Here is a 17,332-nt window from a genome sequence, read left to right as displayed (position 1 = left end):
AAATAACATGGGACTTGAATCAGTCTTTTTTTATCTTACCATCTACATGAAGTCAAAATTAGATTTCAAAAAAATGTCTGCTGTAACATCAAAGTTGAGCATCAGATCAGATCGTGTTAACCCTAATAACGGTCCCACTCGACTGTCAAAATGTAGTTCCAGTGTTAAAGTAAAAGTTCTGGTCCCACAGAGAAATGGCCCTTGACTGACTTACTGAATTATCATATGTTATATAACACATTGTTAACATTGTGTATCAAATCTTCAGGAGCATTTAACTGCTGCAGCTGCTCCATGTAGAGCTAGTTTTACCTACTTTTATATATAGTATAGTTTAGTCCAGTGAATCCAAACCCAGAGGTCAAGCTTGCCCAATGATTGATTTTTTTTTTTTTTTTTTTACCTCTTTACGCTTTGAAAAGTTTAACCTGACGGTTAAATAGGATAATCTCTTTTGTGAGACTGAACAACTCACAGACATTTGAAATGCAGAAGGGTTCCAGGCCCAAAACCGAAACTGTTCATATCATAAGAGGTCACAAGCCACAAGTGTTAGAAAATAACTGCTTTGATGTTTAACAGTGTGTTGTATTTGTAACCTTATATTGTGTTTCTTAAATGAAATATTAAATGCAGTGAATTATTAGTAGTAAAGTAATACCTTGACAAATATCTACCTCTGAAATATAATGTAATGAATGTTGTCAGAAGGAGAAGTTGAAGTCGCCTCAGCAGGCACTGTGCGACACTGAGTCATGTCTGACAGCAGGTTTTGACTGGACGAGGTCCAACATACACTCCGTCATGTCTCTCCAAGTCACAGAGACAATTTAGGATGCCATCTGACACAGTCACCATCCCAAAAGCCCGAAGCTCCTGGCACTACAGTGTTAGCCCGTCAGCAGAATGAGCTGTTATCTCCTCCATTACAAAACCACAGGGAGGGGGGGGGGGGGGGGTCACACTGGAAACCTGACACAGGATGCAAACACATCTGTCCCCAAATGACAGGACATGCCAACACCCGTAAGCACCCAAAACACAAAAGACTGACTCAGGTGACCTTTCACCTCTGTCACATTTCATCGACACCACTTCCCCTCATAGTGAAGTGGAGCAGCCTTGGGCGTCTGGACTGAAAATTAAAAAGCACTACATTTCCTGTTTTGATTTTTCTCATTCTGGCCACAGATGAAGCGTGCTTGTTATTTGTCTTTCGAAGGGTAAATGATTACTAAGCAAAACTCATTTTTAATTTGTTCTTTGTTATGCTCAATTAATTCATGCGAAAGGAGGTAAGTAGATCAAAAAAACCAAAACACTCCCAGTAATCCCACTGTTCTCATTTAAACAGACGTGTTCACTACACACACATACTGAAAATGTAACAAAGCACAAGCCCATGCTCAAAACATGAACCAATCCTATTTATCTTCATCTGCAGATGAAAAGGCAGTCTTTCTCCTAATTTCAGGGAAAACTCACATTTCACATCTTTACTGATTTTATAATAAATATCTTTACCAAATCTCTAACAAATCTGAACCAGTGTGTGTTTAAATTGTGTGTTATGTTTAAATATTAACCTGAGCTTCTTCTTTCTGTTTGTGTAGAACGAAAACAAACAGAAACCAGCATGAGAAACAGAGAGACATCGACCACATACCTCATCAGGTTTTGTAAACCCTGCTTGCTGGAGTTTCTCCTCAGCAGTGCATTTGACATGTTGGCCTCCTTTCTTTTTCTACTACTTCTAATTCTTCCTCGTCCTCTTGATGTCTTCCCTCTGGCAGAAACAGATCACACCGGCCACTGAGAACAATTTTCTCCTCTTCTTTTACTCAACACTTAAAGGCAGCTTTCTTTCCTGCAGCTCTTCCAAAGCCAGGAGCTCAGATTTAGCTTGACGCTTGATGTGTGCTGTACTGTTAAAGGCTCTTCTCGTGGTTACACACGCACACACACACATACACAGACTCTCTTCTTGCTGTAAAGGGTTTACTCTCCTGCAATGCCTGTTGGGAATGTGAGCGGTGCTCAGTGTCACTACCTCCTCCGTCTCTCAGAGGCGGGGTTTTAGGTATTAACACCCCTCCTCCTTCCAACGCCGCCCCTCAGTCCTACATGTGGTTTTCATTGAAGATCTCTGGAGTGGGGCCCAACATCCCTCTCTCTCTTCCTCTTCACTGCCTTTTCTCTGTTATACAGGGTCATGTGGTCTTCTTTAGCAGTCACGTTACACTAGAGTCAATATTCAGTTGACATTTTCAAAGAGCGACAGTCTGCAGAGGGTGGAGTTCAGTGTGGAGGGCTAGGTTGACAAAACATTGGACGTCAACCCATTAGTCAACTAATTTAGTCATTAGTCAATTTTTCGATTAGTCGATTAATCTAACGATAATTTTTTCGAGTGATCTAACGATTATTTTCGGTTTAGTTGATTATTCTTTGGTTAATTTACCAATAAAAAATATATATATTTGGGCTGTCAAAGTTAACGCGATAATAACGCGATAACAGAACCTAACTTTAACTTGATTAAAAAATTGTTGCCGTTTACGCAGGTTTGACCCCCGGAATCATCTTTCTTCACATGACTTTGAATGCTGACGCTAGCTGAATGATGCAGAGAGGGCTTTTGAATGGGAAGTTCCATTTCAAAATGTTGCCAGATGGCTCGGTTGATAAAACCAAGGCTGTGTGTACTTATTGTCATGCTGAGCTAAGTTATCACTGGAGTACTGCCAGACTAAAATATCACATGCAAACCAAACACACAGCTAGCAGCAGCGTTAGCAGCAGCATAAGTCAAATTTAATTTTCAAATGGTAAGAAATGCATTTTAATTTTAATTGTGACCTACATATTGCTTGCTAAAATGGAAAATTAGGTTGCATTGTTTACATTGCATTTACATTGAATATTGTCCACTGAAGGGCAGGTTAAGTCTTTGAAAATGAAAAGTCAAATGGAGTTTTCATTTAAATTTTGATATTGTTATCAAATTGCTTTATCTTTTTAATATAGTCATAGAATGCCCATACAAGGATGTGAAAATGAAAATTGGATTATTGTATTCTCATTTTCATTTTCACATTTACATTATAATTTGAATTAAGTCCCCTATAGGCTTCCATACGCATGTTCACATGGTCAATTTAGAGTCTCAAACTAACCTAACCCAAGGCTCCAGACCAACTTTTTTTAATAGAAGCACTGTAGCCCCTTAATGGAAATTTGAATGGCACAAGCAAAAAATTTAGTGGCACTTCTTAAATCAGGCTGCAACGCAATTATCCACATTTTCACCCATTTTAACTGTATTACTGATAAATGCTTTGGTAATGAATAGACAACTTACAGAAATTACGATGTGCTGTTCTAGTTTAAGTTAAAAAGGTCACAATTTACATTGAATTAGGAAAAGGGGTCAATGGTTAGTTTTGCCATTGTTGAGTGAGGTGTTAGCAGGGAATAAAGCAAAAAATCAAAATAAATATAGTGGTCGAAAAAAACACATCGTTATGTATCACAATTTTTAATGGGACGATTATAAAAATCGATTTTTCTCCCCAGAATCAATATTTCTATTATTTTTTGGGTTGAGACGGCGACGACGCAACGTCATATCCGTTTCTGGAAAAAACAGCCAAAAGCAGAATGGCGGATACTCCTAAACCACCGGAGCTTCGTTTAATCAATGTAACTAAAGTTGTACCACTCTCTGTTTTTCTGCAAAGATGATTATTCCCGCCACACAACTGGCTTCTGAGTGAAAACAGTGAAACAGGTGGAAGTAAACGACAGAAAGTTATCGTATAAGCAATAAACATGTTGCTTTTTCTGAAAAGGAAACCACTCTTGTATATTTACTATTGCCCCTGTTGCATGAGTGGCGTAACTCCTGTTGTGAATGGGGCAGTGCATGGAGTATGTGTCGTGTGGTGTGTGTATGTGTGTCGAGCGAGACAGAGAAAAAGAGCGGATCAGCTAGAAGTCCGGTGTACATGCTAGCATCTAATGTTACAGCTGATGTCCAAGAACAAATGCATCAACGCGTCGGTTCCATACTGAAAGTCTCTGTGTGTATGTTCACCGCGCTGTTGGAGGGAAAATAAGGGGTTGGTCCCGGAGCAGACTGCTTGAGCAGAATCGTAATACAAATCGAATCGGGACAAAAGCATATCGTCACAGCCCTAATATATATGTAGAATCTGGCTGATTTTTTATAAATTTTTTTCTGGCCAGTTTAGTCTCCCCCACTTTTTTCCGCCATGTGGTCACTTCCCATAGGTGCATGTCTCATGCGTGGCCTCTCTGGAATTTAATTGTTGGAAATTGTAGCGACTGAGAATTTTAATTCCTGCGTAGATACACCGACGAGTGTAGTTGAAGTGACCCCTGCAGTTGACTAATCGCTCCCGGACTCTAACTACTTTTTGTCAGACGATTATAAGGCCAGAAATTATTGCAGTCAACAATATTATTTGTCATTTTTCGCAACTGAATCATTTGAGCTTTTAGCAAATGTGTTATAATCACTGCATTCTCTGCCAGTTTCCTATAGGATTTTTTTTTAGCAATGGGGGCAGTTCATCAAAGCAGCCTTAGGGGCAAAATGTGATAACTAATGTGCATTCAGGGTACAACATCTAGTTGCATGTTTAAGATCTTTAATGGAGCTTGTGAGGTGCTTGTGCTGATGAGCCGACTGACACTCCCGCAGGACATCAAACACTGTGCATTGCTCCACATGTCATGCCTCACAAAATGGAGGACTTTACCATGTGGCCCTTTGTTCTAAAGACAAAGTAACCGACTGGAAAAACTCTGATTCCCAGAATGCTTCACCTTTCACACCTTTGTTGTGATATCTCCTCCAAGCTCCAGCTGCCATTGGTCACTGTGTGTCCCAGACCCCAGGGGGTCAACAGGCCTATAAAACCTCAGCGCACCCACTGCTAACACTCTTTTCACTCTACTCTCTTCTTACGCTATTTTCTCATGCCCCCTTGAGGGGTAAAGTCTCTCTTCCCTTTCCTCCTACCTCGCTTAGGGGAGTCAAAGCCTCTGCTCTCTGAAGATCCGCAACTCCATGCAGGCCTGCCAAAGCAGCATGCTTAAACTTGTCACTAACTCTGTTTTCTCTCTCCCCTAGTAGATCTGACCCCAGAGCTGCAGGATCCAAACCCGTCATTATTATTAATACTATTATTATTATTAATAACATCATTGTATTTATAAGTATCAGTTTTCACTAATTATAAGTATCAGTCTGGTAGAAATTAAAGCAACTGTTATACTACCCCCCTATATGTTTACAGTACATGTCACTAACCCTGTTTGGGTTTTCTATCTCTCCTAGTGTATCTCTGACCCCAGAGCTGCAGGACCCAAACCCGTCATTATTATTGTTATTATTAATATTAATATCATCACTAATAATAACAACAACATAATTGTATTTTTTTTTAATTATAAGTATCAGTCTGGTAGAGATTACAAAGGCGGTTGTACAACTGTCCTCTCTCTCTCTTCTCTCCTAATGTTTCTCCTCCCATCCTCTTTCTGCCCACCTCTCCTCTCTTCCTCATTTCTCTCCTCACCCCAACCGGTCGAGACAGATGACCGCCCACAACTGAGTCTGGTTCTGTCAGAGATTTCTTCCTGTTAAAAGGGATTTTTTTCTCTCCACCGTCGCCAAGTGCTTTGCTTATTGTGGGATTTGTTGGGTTTTCCCTGTAATATTGTAATATTGACCTCACTATGTAAAGTGCCTTGAGACAATATATGTTGTGATATGGCGCTATACAAATAAAATTGAATTGAATTGAATTTAATTAAACTTCCACAGGAAAGAGACGCAAAAGCCTGCCAAATTACCAACCAAGGCTAGAAAGTCTGTTTTTCATATCAGTGGCAGACAAGGAGTCAACTGATCCAAGCTCAGGAACCAACAAGCAGGCCGGTACGTAAATTCATTACGTAGTCAGACAGGACCTGTCAGATGAATAAAATCCTCCTAGCAGGTAGTCACGTCCTTGCAGATAGCCGGAAAACAATACCGAATTTGAACTTTTTCACGTATTCGGTAACCCAACTCTGTCCTCACTGTTTTTCCTTGGTGGCGTTTCACCGACAGCGCTCTGTCGTTGTGTTGTTGTGTAAAAATAAATGCCCTCGCAGAGTCATGTAATTCCGACTTCATTAAATTTAATAAAACTCTGAAGAAGTGGCGGCAATAATTTTGCAAAATTATCATAGACTGCTGAGAGGCAGAAACACCCATGTAAACACAATGACGATTATCAAGGTCAAAAGAAATTATAGAGTTCATGTTCATGTATCGTGCGATAAGTCAATACGCAATTATCGTGACAGGCCTACCTGGACTCTACGCTCCATGTTTAAAAAAAAAAAAAATGTCTGGATTCCTGTAACCCCATATGCATGTCTTTGGACTGTGGGAGGAAGCCGGTTACCCGGAGAGAACCCACATATACACAGGGAGAACATGTTAATTCCACACAGAAAGGCATGAACGTCTTCCGTTTCCGCCCCCTACCAGATGGCTGCTCGTAAACCGAGCTTTCAACCTCTTGGACCCAAATTTAACAAGCAATTTACAGTGGTTTAGGAAATATAAGCTGACTTTATTTGTCTTGACACTAGCAAAAATTAACCACGTCATGGGCATCAGAAACGAGTTCAAGTAAATCTGCAACCGGCCAAAATACTAACGTGGCCGTGGCTATCGACCATCATCATCAGCTGAGATGGCATGTCCAGCTTCGCCCCGGACGAAAGCGGCTCATGCATGCACTGGTGAGGGATATCAAGACGCTTTCTAAAGAGTGATCAACTGATGACTGGAGTTGGGGGTACAGGCAAACCAGGCTACACTGATGTATCCCCAGTCATACAAACGCTGTGTTAAAGGTGCTGTTGGTAGAATTTGCACTTTTTTTCATATTTGCTGAAACTGTCGCTAAATCCTGGTAGTAATATGTGAGACAAATCATCTGTGACAGACTCTGGGTCATTTAGCTCCCCCTACTACAATTAATGCCATTTGCCAGAATCCACTGCGCCCGAAGAAAAATCACCAATCACAGCCAAGGGGGTCTCTCTCTGTTAATCATTCGGGTACAGGCTGCGGTGCACTTCTCAGTCCCTGTGCACACACTCGACTCAACACGACCAAGCTCCCGTCTTCGCAACAAGGAGCTGAAGCGGAGTTAGTTTGAAAACACGGGAAGATAAACACCAAGCATGGAAAAACTGCCCACCTCCTTTGCCACAAACTGCGTATACGACAAAGACCACGAGCAAAAACAAACTAAAAAGAAGGAAGCAGATCGAGCAGATGTAAACATCGGAGCGGCTCCACAGATGACAGAGCAACGAGAGCTAACAGATTCACAAACGATGCGTTCTGCTTGACCAGTAATTATCCCTGTTTCATTTATCTCTTATTTTCCATTTTATTGTCGCACTCTGTAACCATACCGTATGCTACTGTGCTTTTGTAATCAGAGTGCTAGTTGCTAGGTCCACAGTACTATGGCTATTGGTTAGCGGTGTTTATAGCATAATGGCTGAAAATATGTTTGTGTCCACGGAGTCTAATCTGTTTTAAGAGTTTTTCAGACATGTACGTGTCGTTGCCTGTGCTCTCGCGGCTAAATGCTCCCCCATCAGTGTTGTACTGTTTAGTTAGCATCACTATTTATCACCAACCTACCATCCCGTGCTATGCTAAATGCTAAGTATATGTCGATATTCCCAGCTGTGGCTACAGTCACGTTCACGTACTGAATTTGCAAATGCACTCATCACTTACATATTTATTTATCACTGTCGAGCAGACTGTCAAATTATTTATTTTCATGTGTGTTATCTCCTGTGTCTGTCAATAATGCAGCAGCGTCTCAAGACGAGGTGATTTCTGTGTGTTTTCCCGAAGCAAGTCTCCACTTTGGCCATGGGGAAAGGTAAAATGCACATCGCCCGAGCGTTGAAACCAAGTAGTTAAAGGTGAACAGCACTTCATTACACTTTTTTTTGATTGCAGACTATGTACTCAAATGATGTATTGTATATTTGCCAGGTGCATGTTGGAGAAAGTGGAGTGGAGGCTGCAAACCATACACATTTACTGTATTTTGGACATGCCCTCTCTTGGACAACTTTTGGAGGGGGATTTTTGACTTAATTGTTTTGATAATTGGCTTTCGCCTGCCATAGCCAACAGCCTGGGCATCCTTCCAAGGATGGCTTTGAAGACTCCAAGGAGCTCGAAGGCATCAACCTTGGAGCCTTCCCAGAAGTAGTGTAAGGCAGGAAAAATAAATACTTGCTGCATATACTCCTTGCAGCACCCAAAAAAGCGATAACATTGAGTTGGCTTAAAAAAGACCCTCCTATCCATGATACTTGGTGATCAGGGGAATCTATTCAATGGAGAAAAATAACTTTCACGCAGAGATTGCAAAATGCAGAATCTATGAATCGATGGTCACCATGGCTGGATGTGGGGGCACAGGGCTAGGAACTCTTGGTACATTTTGCATCTCATGGCTCTTATTCTTTATATTTGTATGTGATGCGGGGTAGCTGTGGCTGTTATGTCAATGATAGGGCTTCTATGTTGCTACTTTTGGTGTGTATTGTTTTTTGTTTGTTTTGTAGTGTGTTTGTTTTTTGTTTTTTTCAAGTCAAGTCAACTTTATTGTCAATTCCTGCAGTATTGTTCCAGACATACAGACATATATGTATATATAAAATAAGATATTAAAATGTAATAAATAGTGCAAAAAACACAACAAAGAGGGGGGTGGGGGTAAGGTGCACAGTTCTGCGGCGCTATATACATATCTATAAAAAGAATAAACAGGATTCCTATATGTAGTATGAGATATTGCACATATTGAAAATTACACAGTAGGTGGATAGAGGGAAGTCCGGGGGTTAGGCTGTGGAGTCAGTGCATGTGTGAGTTCAGGGTGGTTATGGCTTTTGGAAAGAAACTGTTCTTGAGTCTGTTTGTCCTTGTGCTGATACACCTATAGCGCCTCCCCGAGGGCAGCAGGTCGAACAGGACAAATGCAGGATGGGAGCTGTCCTTAATGATGTTCTTTGCTCTGCTGAGGCAGCGGGAGGTGTAAATGTCCATCAGGGAGGGGAGAGGGCAGCTGATGATCTTCTGTGCTGCCTTAACTACCCCCTGAAGCCTCTCCCTGTCTGCCATGGTGCAGCTGCCGTACCATGCTGTAATGCAGTATGTCAGCAGGCTCTCGATGGACGAGCGGTAGAAGGTCAGCAGCAGGTTGGAGTCCAGGTTGTGCTTCCTGAGGACCCTCAGGAAGTGCAGCCACTGTGATGTTGTCTGTCCAGGAGATGCCAGTGGAGATGAGAATGCTGAGAAACCGGAAGGTGTGGACCCTCTCCACACACTCGCTATTTATGTACAGGGGGGCTAAGTCGGTGCTGTGCCTTCTGAAGTCGACAATGAGCTCTTTGGTTTTCTTGGTGTTCAGAGCCAAGTTGTTTTCTGAGCACAAGGATGTCAACTTCAGGACTTCCTCTCTGTAGACTGCCTCGTCTCCCCTTGAGATGAGTCCGACTACTGTAGTGTCGTCAGCAAACTTGACGATGATGGGGCTTAGCACACAGCCCTATGGGGAGCCGGTACTGAACATGCAAGAGGAGGAGAGGTGGGGGCCGAGTCTCACAGTCTGGGGCCAGTTGGTAAGAAAGTCCTTTATCCAGGCACATGTGAGAGTGGGAAGGCCGAGAGTGACCAGTTTGTTGATGAGAATGTCCGTAATGATAGTGTTGAAAGCTGAGCTGTAATCCACAAAGAGCATCCGGATGTAGCTCTGCACCTGCTCCAGGTGGCTCAGCACAGAGTGGAGAGCTACGGTGATGGCGTCTTCTGTGGATCTGTTTGGGCAATAGGCGAATTGGTAGGGGTCGAAGTCTGGAGGGAGATAATCCTTGATGTGCTGGAGGACCAATCTCTCGAAGCACTTCGTGATTACCGGAGTGAGGGCCACGGGACGGTAATCGTTTAAGCTGGTGATGGGAGACTTCTTCAGCACTGGGACGATTGTGGCTGATTTTAGGCAGGATGGGATAACTGCCTGGTCCAGGGAGAGGTTGAAGATTCTGGTGAAGATGACGGTGAGTTGGTGGGCACACGCTTTGAGCACCTTACCAGGTACTCCATCTGGGCCGGCAGCCTTCCTGGGGTTCACTGCCAGGAGCACCCGTCTGACATCGTGCTCCCTTACAGTGAGTGGAATAGTGCAGGAGCCAGGTGAGAGTGGGAGCCGGGCTGTAGCAGATGAGTGCTGCTGAGGTGATGTTTCAAAGCGGGAAAAGAAGCAATTTAGCTTCTCTGCCAGCGGCGCACTCAGGACTTCTGTCATTGTGGCACAGACTCTGTAGTTTGTGATGCCTTGTATGCCCCGCCATACCTCCCGTGTATTATTGCTGGACAGGTGGGACTCTTATGATCTGCCTTGGCTTTTTTAATTCCACTTTTCAGATTGGCTCGAGCAACCCTGTTCAGAGCTCCTGAAGGCAGCATCGCGGGCTCTGAGGAGTGCGCGGACCTGGCTGGACATCCAGGGTTTCTGGTTTTGGAAAACCTGAATGTTTTTGTCCACAGTCACGTTTCCGATGCAGAACTTGATATAGCCCAGTACCGTTCCTGTGAATGTTTCCAGATCCTGGTGTTCGAATATGTCCCAGTTTGTCTGTATGAAGCAGTCCTGTAGTCTGGAGAGTGCATTTTCAGGCCAGGTTGTAACAGTCTTCATGGTGGGACCTGTACTTTATCCAGGTGGGTGAGGGCTGGGTGAAGAGCAGAACAGATTGCATCCTCTGTGGATCTGTGGATCTGGGCATATTTTATGTGAGCCATGACTAGCCTTTCAAAGCACTTCATGATGATGGGGGTCAGTGCAACTGGGCGATAGTCATTGAAAGTGGATGGAGAGGGCTTCTTTGGAACAGGTATGATGGTGATGGCTTTGATGCATGACGGAACAACAGCCTGACTCAGAGAAGCGTTGAAGATGTCCGTGAAGACATCTTTGAGCTCCTCTGCACAGTCCTTCAGCACACAACCAGGAATGTTGTCCGGACCTGCAGCCCTGCGGGTGTTGATCTTGGAGAGGGTTATCTTCACACTGGCTGTAGTCAGACATAGACCCTGGTCGTGGGGAGAGGGGTTGGTCTTCTGTGGGGGCATGTTATTGTGTGTTTCAAACCTTGCAAAAAAAACTGTTGAGGTCGTTCAGCAGAGAGGTGTTACTGTCACAGGTCTGTGACGGGGGCTTGTAGTTCGTGATGTTCTGGATTCCACGCCACAGGCTCCGTGCATATCTGCTGTCTTCAAAATGTCGTTATTTTTTTGGCGTAGCTGGATTTGGCTTTCCTGATGCCACAGGACAGGTAGGCCCTCGCTGTTCTCAGGCCATCTGCGTCCCCAGCTCTGAAGACGGCAATCCTGGCCCTCAGTACCCTGTGGACCTCTCCTGTCAGCCATGGCTTCTGGTTAGCCCGGGTTGTGATGGTTCTGGTGGTGGTTACATCAGCAATACATTTACTAATGTATGAAGGGACGGTGTCTGAATACTCCTCAATGTCTGTGTGGTTGTTGTAGGTGGCTGCCTGCTTAAACATCTCCTAGTCTGTGGTGTCAAAGCAGTCCTGAAGTGCAGCAGAGGCCCCCTCTAGCTACACTCGTACCTGCTTCAGAACCGGTTTGGTGACTTTCATCTTTGGTCTGTATGCAGTTATTAGCATGACACTGATGTTGTCCGAGGGGCCGATGTGGGGGAGGGGGGAAGCCTTTCTCTTGTAGGAAAGTTCACATGTTGGTGGAATTGGGGGAGAACAGTCTTGAGATTTGCATGGTTGAAATCCCCAGCGATGATGAAAAATCTGTCTGGGTGGGCTGTCTGTTGCTCACTGATGGGGTTGTAAAGTTCCCAAAGTGCATCAATTCTACCAGCGTTGTTCGTAGTAGGAGGGATATAAACAGCGACAAGCAGAAGTGCTGTTATTTCTCTCGGTTGATAGAAAGGACGGCACCTAACGATCATAAACTCCGCCAGTGGTGAACAGTGTTTACATACCACAGCGGCGTCCCGACACCAGGCGTCACTGATGTACACACAGACTTCGCCACCTCTCTTCTTTCCTCCATGCCTGGTGTTTCTTTAAAAAGACATCACTATTTGGTAACCAACAGCAACATGGTAAACTCTGGTACTGTCCCAGCCATATGGGTTGATGGAGGGCGAAAGAATAGGGTTATGGGTAAGGTGGGAAGTGTTTGTGTGTAATCAATGTTGTATGAATCATGCAACTCAATGGGAGGAGATGGACAGGATAATAAGAGATAACCGGATTTAACATGATTAAAAGGAATATTGTATCATCTGGAATGTATGTTTGTGTCTAAAATTGTGCAATAAACATAAAGTTGAAAAAAAAGAAAAGAAAGGCCTGATCTGTTTGAACTTAGATGCGAACCAAGGACCCCCTTACTGTGAGGGAACAGCGCTAAACACTACACCACTGTGCAGCCCGGTACGTATGTGGAATCCATATTTTCACAGACTAACTGATACACAATCACATTACTAAGACACATACAACTTTAGAATACCGACAGCAATATTAAGTCCAATGAAAACATTTTTTGCATTTTTTCTGAACAGGAAGAAAAGATGCATAAGGTCCAAGACAAAAGGAATCATTTTTAACGGGGTGACGAGAGATCAAAAGATTGAATTTTCTATGGTCCTGAACTTGTGGTCTTACAATGTAATTTAACAGACTGAGGTTCCATTGCTCTTACACTCATTACAAATATTCAGAAAAAAACAACACAACAATCACCAATGTAAGAAGTAACTTTTCTGAACTAAAGAGTTCTTTTTACAAGTGAAGGGTGGCATTTGATTTTTTGTTTTTGTTTTTGGAAAAAAAATGCTTATTAATTTCAGTCATTTGATTCTTTGTCATGGTATGCTTACCAAAAACTAAATACAATTTGTCTCCAGTTTTTCAACTTATTGTTGTCATACATTTTTAAATGTTAGGTCCTCAATACATTTGGTTAAACTACATGCTAAACAGGCATCCGAATGTTTCTCAAACCTACAAAACCAAAATGTCAGGAACAGTATGTTTGAAATGATGCACAAACCTGAATTAAGGCTGTTTCCAGCAACTGTTGCAAAGGATGTTCATTAAGTTGTTGGTTGGAGTCAATTCTCCTGTTGCTGCCATTAAAAGATGCAGAAGAAGAGAACACAACAAAATGACGAGTAAAAGTGCAGAAATCAAACCTCACACAGTGGAAGACCATGTTAGAAAAACATGATGATGATGTGATGTGACATTTATATTTGTTTCATGTATTAATGCGTGGAAGGTTCTGTACTCCTCATCCGCAAAGAATATATCTGATAATGTATTTTCCCTAGGAGCATCATCACATGCTTCATGTACAGTACATTTTCTTCTCGGTCTGATTTGGTTTGTTTTCATTGCCCTTCATCACATTTCTTCAAGTTTACACCAACTTTTCCATCTCAGAGAACATTTTATACATTTAGATTTTTTAGTTTTTATTGTAAAATTGCTTCCATTTTCACAAATTTAAAAGGAGCACAAAGTAGTCCAAAGACTCCAGTCTATCTTCAGCTGTGCACACCAACGGTGATATCCAGCTTGGATGAATTCATTGTCAAACTGTTTGCCAAGCACTGGCAGGTCATGAAACCTTCTATCTGCCCTTCACACTTTGACAAACAAACTGGGCGTTTTTGTCTTGGCCCACCCCTCCCAAAAACCATCATGCTCACATATTTAACACACCGCCGTTACTACAGCAACTCACTCAAGTAAGTCTTGCTTGCTGGCACTTCAGACAAAAGGGCACTCTGGGAAGTGAATTCATAAGCGCAGATAACACCACCCACCCCTCCTCATGCCCGAGCTCATAAAACAGAGCTGCCATTTCCAACAAACACAGGCTGACCTGAACACATCCTCGACACTCAGGCACTCTTACACAAACAAAGTCAGCTTAAATTGAGTTAATTCAGGTAGGCCACAAAGTCAAGCTCAGCCACTATGCAGCACACTATCAGCTGACAGTAAAGATCTCTATGCTTAGCCCACATCAGCAGACTGCTCTGCTGATCCTCTTCTACACATTCAATTGGCAAAGATCATACTATGCGCTCTATTTAAGCTGCTTTAACCTGCCCACTCTTGATGCTTTGGTGCACGCCAGTTTGCAACCCGCCTCCAACCCAGCACCTCCTTTTCATACTGTATGTGACTTAATCAATGTCATATGTTGTCATTGATGGCGGCTCCATTCTGCATTGGGGGTCTTTAGCTGCTGCTCTCACTACCTCACATTCCATGAAGGCTCAGGGAGGTCTGCTGATATCGCCACTGTTTTCACATCTAGTATTCTCTATGATTTATCTAAATTGAACAACCACATATTGAAAAGAATGTCAGAACTTGGGCCCTTTCTGTTTTGGCCTGTTAACCACATAGAAACAGTGTTTTACAGTAGGGCTCCCAAATTGGGAATTTTCTAAAAATGCTTTTTAAAATGCAAATCTTTAAAAATATTGGTTCATATCTGTCCAAGTGGACATGTAAAACATATTGTTTCAGAAGCAATGGCTTCACACCTCACTTTCCCAGTTGTTGCTTTGTGTAAGACAACAGCAAAGTGAAGGATACATATCCGTAATAAGATTTGGTTTGCACTCATTGACAACTTCATTTCTCATTCCTGCACCACTCCACCACTTTGGCTCAGGAGGTAGAGTGCGTTGTCTATGAACATGGAGGTTGGTCATTTAATTCCTTGCTCCTCCAGTCTGCATGCTGAAGAGTCCTTGGGCAAGACACTAAAGCCTAAATTGCCCCTGACAGCTATCTTGCCAGTGTGTGAATATGAATGTGTAATAGAAATATAGAATATAGAAGCCCTGTGTGGATGTGACTTTCAGTGTAAAAGAGCTTTGAGTGGCTGCTGAGACTAGAAAAGTGGTATATGAATGCAGTCCATTTACCATTTACTTGACCGACACACAAAAGCCTCTGCCTCCTTCGTTTTCACCATAGCACGTTAACTGAGTACCAGAAATGATGGTGAATTGATGGACTGTATTTATTTCAAACAGGAGAGATTTATTGAGAAACAAATAAAAAAAGTATATCAGAATAAAATTAGATCTATTGTGAACAGGAGGAATAGACTTTGGTGTTTAGACCCTGGCAGAAAGTAAAATGCTATGGAAGCTCTCCTATGAATTAGGTGCTTCAGATTCAAAGGAGACATCCCTCAGAGCCCAGACACTGGTGGTGGTGAGGAATGGAGCACAACAGTGGTATGTCTCATGAAGGGCTTCTGGTTGGATGGTTTAATGGGATGTGGAGGGTTATGCGATGATCACAGTGTTGAAATGACAGGTGAATGAAAGGAGAGGGAGAGATTATTTTAAAACTTTGACGTCTTTAAAGTGATTGGCTCAAGACAAGTGTGTCATGTGGCATGCTAACAGTCTTCTATCTGAACTTTAGCTAAGCTTCATATAGAGCAGGGGTGCCCCCACTTTTTTTGCTTGCAAGCTACTTTTGAAATGACCAGTTCAAAATGATCTACCAAAAAACAAAACGAAAATACAAATCTATTGCTGAAAATGTATAAATATGTACCTTGCATGACTGCATTGACCCTTCCGCACAATCCTTATTATGATGACTTGTACTGAATGGAGTCAGCCAGGGCTGAATAATCTTGACAGAAGTTGCTGATTACTAGTCTCAAGCTGGCCTCCAAATGATCATAAGTCATTGTGTAACGGTATTTGGACTTAATAATGTTCATGTGGGAAAAGGCTCACTCGCACAAATAAGTAGAGCCGAAAAATGCAGTCAATGAAGTTGCACTTTTCCTCATGTTTGGATACTTCACTGTCGAGTTGTAAACATTCCTTCCCTTGCTTCTCCAGCTCAGATGTGATGTTTTTGAAGTTTCCCAAATCATGGCCCTGCAGCTTTGAAGACAGCAGTTGTAGTTTTCATTTGAAAGCATTAACTGAGCTTATTTTGACCAAAGTTTTGTCCTTGGAGCTCTAAATTAAGCTCATTCAACATGTTGTGTAGTCTCCACTGATCATCAGTAAGTTGTTTATGAATGTAATGTAATGTAATGTTTATATTCTGCATTTTTAGTGCCAAGGAGAAACTCCCTTATCTCCGGGTGGAGCTCTCTAAATCTCTGCAAGAATTTGCCCCTACTCAGCCATCTGATGTCGGTCTGTAACAAAAGGTCAGTGTGGTTGCAAGTCAGCCTCCTCCAGATGTGAACGAAACAGCCATCTTTGAGGAGATCTTGCCCGAATAGAACAGGCAATTTTCATTGACACATCCATGATCTCTTTCATGTTAAGCATTTTTGCACATAGTGCTTGTTGATGTATTATGCAGTGATAGTTGAGGAAGTCGGGAAATGAGTCATCATCCTTGGACTTTGAATCCTTTACAACGGCCCACCATCACAGACGCACCGTCAATGGTGATTGACACCAACTTACACACTGGGAGCTGGGTTTTGTCCGAAAAATGTTCCCCGAGTGTATTCTTTCATTGGTAATATTGTTAACGGTCTTATATTGTACACCTTTCTGGTGTTTTATTTAAAGTTTTGATATTTGTTTTATTTAGTACCCAAAAACATCTCAATGTGGTTCTATAGCTCTTTTATAAGGAGCTCTGCAAAGAAACAGTTCAATTTTTGTACTGTGGAAGACGCCAGAGCGATCTGATGAGCTGTTGCTGGGGCAGAGAAGGTGGCGGACCAGCTGCTCCGTCACCGTCCAGAACAGCCGGCATCTCTGCCCCAGCAACAGCTTCACATCGCAGGCCGTGGCCGACAGTGGTTACTGAGGAATTTTGCAAAGGTAAAATAATTCTGCATAAGTTCTGTTCTCTTGTATTAATATCCTTTTTTTTTTCTTGTGTTGTTGATAGCTCAGCAACGGAATGACGGGTGAGCGCTGAAGGCAGTGACTGCGTCACTATGACATAAGTCCTGGGGCATCGTAAAAAAAGCAGCTAATGAATGCAGGCTGTGTGAATTTGTCTGTTAATTGACCGTTTTGACCCTTTTACGATACTTACAGAGCCCCAAGACCTTATTTAATATTAAATCTCAATTTTGACAATCTCGGCCCTTTAACAGGACTTGAAGGACTTTTTATGTTTAATGATGCTA

At 42.6% G+C, this 17,332-nt stretch overlaps 1 protein-coding gene across 6 annotated transcripts in view; it reads right to left on the bottom strand.

Annotated features, from left to right (window-relative positions):
- Positions 1 to 2,025, bottom strand: part of lsp1a (lymphocyte specific protein 1 a) — a 58,073-nt gene extending 56,048 nt beyond the window's left edge. For all 6 annotated transcript variants that reach the window (XR_004794818.2, XM_035642342.2, XM_047333198.1 and 3 more), the window contains exon 1: positions 1,667 to 2,025. Coding sequence is in view for 5 of the 6 variants with exons in the window: in XM_035642342.2 (XP_035498235.1) it covers positions 1,667 to 1,725 (59 nt within the window). In the remaining variant the exon portion in view is untranslated. The remainder of the gene's footprint in view (positions 1 to 1,666) is intronic.
- Between the last annotated feature and the right edge of the window lie 15,307 nt (positions 2,026 to 17,332).

The sequence above is a fragment of the Scophthalmus maximus genome, chromosome 7 (assembly GCF_022379125.1).
Source record: "Scophthalmus maximus strain ysfricsl-2021 chromosome 7, ASM2237912v1, whole genome shotgun sequence".
Lineage (NCBI taxonomy): Eukaryota > Metazoa > Chordata > Actinopteri > Pleuronectiformes > Scophthalmidae > Scophthalmus > Scophthalmus maximus.
This window is presented reverse-complemented; position numbering and strand designations above follow the sequence as displayed.